At 35.8% G+C, this 6,626-nt stretch overlaps 1 protein-coding gene across 2 annotated transcripts in view; it reads left to right on the forward strand.

The window, feature by feature from the left end:
- LOC106875894 (uncharacterized) overlaps positions 1 to 6,005 on the forward strand; it is a 22,751-nt gene extending 16,746 nt beyond the window's left edge. The window contains exons 12-14 of one of the 2 annotated variants that reach the window (XM_014924198.2): positions 760 to 967; positions 4,757 to 4,876; positions 5,668 to 6,005. In XM_014924198.2, the coding sequence (XP_014779684.1) occupies positions 760 to 790 (31 nt within the window). In that variant the 3' untranslated portion in view covers positions 791 to 967; positions 4,757 to 4,876; positions 5,668 to 6,005. Of the gene's footprint in view, positions 1 to 759; positions 968 to 4,756; positions 5,618 to 5,667 lie in introns of those variants that run through there. The other variant, XM_014924197.2, reaches the window with a different exon arrangement.
- The last annotated feature ends 621 nt before the right edge of the window (positions 6,006 to 6,626 follow it).

The raw sequence follows: 6,626 nt of genomic DNA on the forward strand, positions 1-6,626 counted from the left end.
ATTCTTCTGGTTAGCTTCTGGAAATTTCTACTTACCTTTTGAACTCCTGGCTATGCTTACTGGGTGTGACATCGTTTGACTATGTCCCTGGAGAAGGAAAATGCAGGCAGCAATATGGTCTTCAGTTTACAGCTGTAAATATCAATGTTTCTCACAATTTGTGGCTGCCTGCTTTTGTGTCCTCCAGGAATATAGTCAAACAAAATCGCAGGGGCAAGGGGGAAGGGGACAAGGGGCCTGAGGCAAGGGGAAGTAGGGCATGGGATCAGTCCATCCTGGGTGGTACTTTTAGTGGGGGGGCAGCCTGATTATAATGAGGGACATGAATATTAAAGATTTCTTCATTTGCCGACAGGTTTGAAATTACGATTGTAATACCTGTGACTGTGCTATTAAGGATAAGTTTTGGGTGATTAAAGAGGACATTTATACATTGTAAAGATTGGTTGGGTTTATGGAAGGGATGGTATAAATTAGTGTTTAAGTTAAGGGTAACATCCAGTTTCAGAGGAAATACTTAGGTTGTAGTTTTTAAAGAGTTTATGTAGGGCTTTCTTTGTGCATTCCACTGAAGGTCAAGATAATCCAGTTACTGCAAGAAGTGTGTCATCCCTGTATAGTCTGCCGGTTACATTGAGAAAGTATTGTTTAATTTGGGATAGGAGATACAAGCTCACAAGGCCTGTGACCTGGGTCGAGTCTGATGAGCCCATTGTTATATTGAAGTAATCCATTTACATACATATTTATATATTTCAGGAACAAGAACAACTTCTTAATTCTGAATTAGAAACAGAAATTGATCAAGATTTTGAACCGGATGAATTGTTGAGTCAGCAAAGTGATTCTGCTTCTGTTGCTAAAAGTGAAAGCCAAGATTTTGACAATTTCATTTGATATTCAAACTTGGCTTTTGTTGAATTAATTTGACAATTGCCACATTGCAGATGGCATTTCTAGCAATTTGGTAAGTACATTGTTCAACAAATCAGTCTATTTTTAACTACTGCCTGAAAATATTAGTTTCAAGAAGTGTGTATAGCTGTGAAATCTTTACTAGGGTTTAAATAAGTAAGTCATTTGATGCATGCTGTTCAAGTATGATGAATAAAATTGGTTAAAACAGACCTATTAATCCACAATTAACAAAGAATTTATGTTAATTAGCGAAGATAACTCTATGAATGTGTCATGAAAATTTGTGATCTGAGAAATATGCTAAATATTAGTAAGTCAGTAACTTCCCCATAATCTAGCAGTTCAGCAAAAGAGACCAATAGAATAAATACCAGCCTTAAAAAAAAAAATAAATAAGTTCCTGGGTTGATTCATTCAACTACAAATTCTTCAAGGTGATGCCCCAGAATGGCCACAGTCTAATGTCTAAGACAAGTAAACAATAAAAGATAAAGATTAATAAGTCAATTTCATTTAGTTTAAACAGAATCCATTTTCTGGGCCCAGACTGAAGAAAGAACTGGTCCATGCAGTCTTTGCATGATCTTCAGGTTCTCTTAGTAGAAGATTATAAGCCTGCATTCACATTTTGGTCCCCCATGTCTGTTATGCCTGCTTCTTGACTGCAACTGCCATTTTGGATGGAAAAACTATTTTATACCTTAAACAGATTTTGCTGTGATAGGTGCAGGCATAGCTGTGTGGTAAGAAACTTGCTTTCCAGCCACATGGTTTCTGGTTCAGTCCCACTGCATGGCACTTAAGGGCAAGTGTCTTCTACTTTAACTCTTAGCCAAACGAAAGCCTTGTGAGTAGATTTGATAGATGTAAACTTGTAACTCTAGTTAGATGGGTAATTGGATAATTAGATAGGTTGCATGTTCTTACCAATATTAAAATCAAGTCCATTTGAAATTTTCATTGGAACCATTTATTTATGAATAAACATTATAATGACTTCAAAAGTAAGTTGCCAGAGGCTGAATCACTGATTACCATTAGTGAGTTATATATGTATATTGGCCAAGAATTAAATAGCTACATATATGTTTTAGCAAGCAGCAACAATAAAGAACGTATTGTGTTGGTTCTTGCAAAAGTGAGAATATTGTGTTCATTGTAAACAAAGTGATTCTTTTTAACTCAAGGTTGAGCAGCCAACCAAGAATCCTGTGTTTGTCTGTCTTTTCAATCTCTGCACTGATTGTTCCATGCTCCTATATTTATGGCCATATTGCGGCAGGAAACTCATGGAAGTTTCCATTTGAAATCATATGATCAAATGATTGCAGCTGTAATATGATTGGTCAGAATTCAGGGCAAGTCATCTGATAAATTGTGGCCTATTTTTCATTGCTGAACTGATGCAATTTCAAATGTAAGCCCTGCTACACACACAAACACACACGTGTTTGTGTGTTTGTGTGTGAAAAGGCCGGCCCTTTGAAATATCAGTACTGCTCCTTTTTCACGGCTCAGTGAACTGGAGCAATGTGAAATAAAGCGTTCTGCTCAAGGACACAATGCATCACCAGGAATCGAACTCATGTCCTGATGATCATGAGCCGTACACCCTAACCACTAAGCTATATGACATCACATAAAACATATGAATACATATTTTGTGTATATGAATATAAATGTATGTATATGTGTTTGTGTGTGAGAGTGTTAATGTGTGTGTTTGTCTCTCTTTGTGTTGACATTGTGTGGGAGATGTAAACGACTGTGGCTGTCACATAAGCATGGAAAAGCAGGCATTAAAACAGTGGTGGGGGCGGAGGTGACAGCAGCAGTGTTGGCAGTAGTTGAAGTTGCAATGGTGATGATGATAATGATGATGTTGATGGTGCATCAGCAGCTAACCTTTAAAGTCAATAGAGACCAAGTATAAAGCATTAGGCTTATCTCTCCCTGGGCTTAACTTTAGCTTATGATGCTGTCTATAGCTATAGGAAATGAAGGAGATAAAACAATATGGAAAGAAGCAAGCTAGTCGACCAGCGTATCCATGCTAGCATAGATTCATAAACAACACTAAGCGCGTTCATCACATTTGTCTCCCTTGAACTAACACCTCTTCAACAAATTCACAAGGAAATCATGTAAAAACAAAATCATCTATACTTCCTGTAAGTGATGTGTCAACACCTTTGGAATTTCCCAGCAACCACACTTCACAAAATGCAACAGTCCTAAGTAGCCCAACCAGGGAAACCTCTTAGCCATCATTCGATCTGCTAGAAATAGCAGCTAAATTACTCCTGAAGCAAAACTTGATGTTTTTAAAAAAGAGAAGACACACTGGATAATGTAATAGTCCTAGACATGATTGTCTGGAAAAATGTCAGGGTAGTCTTCGCTCTAGAATTCCTTTGGTTGTAGGTCTACTCAACCAATGCTTACCTGGGGGGGGGGGGGGGGGAATAACAATGAATATATCACCATTCCTAGAAAGTTATACAACACAACCAAAAGGAGAGTTCACATGACACTCCCCTCTGTTGAACAGCTCATGGAAGTACACACACACACACACACATGCATATTTCAAGGGCATTTGCAACATGCAGAGTGGAATATAAACTATTTGAAGCATTAGATCTGTATGTATGTATATATATATATATATATATATATATATATATATACACACACACACACACACACACACATACATGCATACATAATTACATGCATACATACATACATACATACATGTGTGTGTGTATGTATCTGACATTGCCAAACATTTGGCTGTCTCTCTTGTTGTCCTGGTCTACTCCAGTTGCATAACAAACAGCAGTAATATATCTAAGCAATGATCTAACACCATGCCTTGGAGCATCAGTTCTTTGATGGAATTGTAGAATACAATAATGACAAACAACATGCTACAGGACATTTATAAATTTGGTGAATTCTATCCAATGGTGTAGCTGGGGGTGGGAGATGGGAGGGGGAGCTGCACCAGGTTTCAGTCTTATTTGGCATGGTTTCTACAGCTGGATGCCCTTCCTAATATGCCAACCACTCCAAGAGTGTAGTGGGTGCTTTTTACATGCCACCAGCATAGTACTTTATTTATTGATCTCAAAGAGGATAAAAGGTAAAGTTGACTTTGACTGGATTTGATCTCAGAGTACTGGAATGATGACTGCAGGACAATGCATCCAGCGCCCTCGCAGCCCTGCAAATTCGACAGAATGAACATAGAAGGAAAGGTTCTCTCTTTTGTGCATTTGTTAAAATCCTCATTTATACGACAATCATTATGGGTTTGTTTTGATAAATACTCTTCAGAACGGCAAGTTAGACTGAGGCAAAGATGGAATGTGAATGAAGCTCATCAAAATAATACCAAAATCAAAGTGTAAAACAAAACAAAAGACAATGCTAACAGCCAGTCATACACACATCAATTGAGTGTTAGCTTTGATGAATTAACAGTTATTAATAATGAAGCTGAAAGGCTATTCATTAGGAGATTAATATGATATTGATATATATATAAAATACGTGTGTGTGTGTGTGGGGGGGGTTCCTACACATTATTCTTTATGTTTGCTTTTCAATGATAAGCAAAGCATTATATCTAAATAAAATGGCACAAAGCAATAAAAGTACATGATACAAGTACAGCCCACTGATCCTAAGCAATGATAAAAATTGAATGAAATTGAAAAAAAAAAATTTTTCAGGCATTTATCTTACGCCATTAGCTCTGTTTCAGTAATTAAACAACTTTTTTCTACTTCATGTTCTATTAATCATATTTTTGTTACTGTTTGTTTGATAGAAAACCTTAATGAACCTGACCAGTTTACTACAGAGCAGACTCAGCTGAAAACAAGCTCATTCTTTCAAAGAATTAGAAAACAAGAACAACTGATAACAGACTGTAATGACCTCATTTCAGGTGACATTTTAGCATTACATCATTCTGTCACCTGTCTGTCTTTTTGACCAATGAAACACCAGTGTTCTATCAGCAATTTTTGCTATTTAAATAGAACCTGAATCATTTTCTCCCTCTTCCCATTTATCCTTGGAAGCAACCATACAACCATATGATAGCTATTTTACTCTCCACCCTCTATCTTGTTCCCCCTATTCTTATCACTTTGTCAGTTATTAGCTCCTTGTTTTGTCTCCACAGAACAGAATTGGCTATCTCAAATCCCAAGAGGCATTGTGGCTGAATGAGAAATCATTTTCTGAACAGTTAATTTCCACCAATTTGAAAAGACTTACATTATCTACATTTTTCTCTCAACTGCTGCCCATTATCTACTTGTACACATTGACCTTATAAACAAGAAAATATGTTCAAATGCTTACTACAGCACAAATTAGCCAATTGACTTTAAAAAAACATGAACGTATATATATATATGTACATTTTCTATTACATATTTTTTATAACATAAATTACATAATTGACTTCTGTATGTATAAAATCACAACAGATTATACACACCTAACCTTTTATTGATATAATGTAGCCAAAATTGTTATTTTGCAGTGTATTAATTTTGTAGTTTTTAAACTTGTACTCACAAACTATATGTAGTCTACTATTGAATTATTGTACCAACAAGATCAGAAGGGGTTTATTTTTTTGTTGGTGAGTAGGAAATAAAAGAAAGATTAAACATAATTCTTTGTTTTTAATTTTTTAAACTGTTTTTATCTTTTTATTTGTTTCAGTCATTGGATTGTGGCAATGCTGGAGCACCTCTTTGAAGGGCTAAGTTAAACAAGTTGACCCAAATACATTTTTTTAAAACATCAAGTGCTCATTCTATCATTCTCTTTTGACAAACTACTAGTAGTTGATTCATATTGGCCATTGTAAGGTTTCAATCAATATAAGGACTATATGATTAGTCTAATTATATACAGAGGTGTTGAAGATGGAGATGGAGTGAGTGATATTGTAAACTGACTTCACAGCTTTGATATAAATACATTTATTGTTCCAGTCAGCAGTATACTGTCAGTGCAATGGCTGTTGCAGCAGTTACTGGCATGGAATGTATCACAAATATTTTGTTTTTATTCTTCTATCTTTTACTTGTTTCAATCATTGGACAGCAGCCATATCAAATAAATCAACCTCTACTTTTGTGGGTTAGGCTAAAGTAGATGATGCTTGCCCAGAGTGTCATGCAGTGGGACTGAACTCGGAACCATGTGATTGGAAAGCAAGCTTCTTACCACACAGCCACACTTGAGCCTGTATGTGTGTGTGTGCATGTGTGACAGACTCCATTCACCATGTGGGTACAGATTACATATAATGTGTTCGTGCCAATCATGTAGCAGGTGCTGTTACTGTTATTGCTGTGGTTGTTTCCGTTTTTTGTTTTTGTTTTTGTTGCACAGGACAATAATTTGCTGTGTGAACGTTCAACTTCTTTCTCTAGTAGCGAATGGAAATATTTAGGCCAAATAGTAATAATAATACTAACAATAATAATAATAATAATTTGCAGAATATTTTAAAGTTTAATAAATATAATACCTGTTAGTTTTAGGAAACAATAAGACCTACCCATTCCCAGCCCTTCCTTTCTATTTCTCTTCTTTTATCTCACTCTCTCTCTCTGTGTATATGTATGTGTGTATATATATATATATATATATATATATATATATATATATAT

This window comes from Octopus bimaculoides, chromosome 24 (assembly GCF_001194135.2).
Source record: "Octopus bimaculoides isolate UCB-OBI-ISO-001 chromosome 24, ASM119413v2, whole genome shotgun sequence".
NCBI classification, from domain to species: domain Eukaryota; kingdom Metazoa; phylum Mollusca; class Cephalopoda; order Octopoda; family Octopodidae; genus Octopus; species Octopus bimaculoides.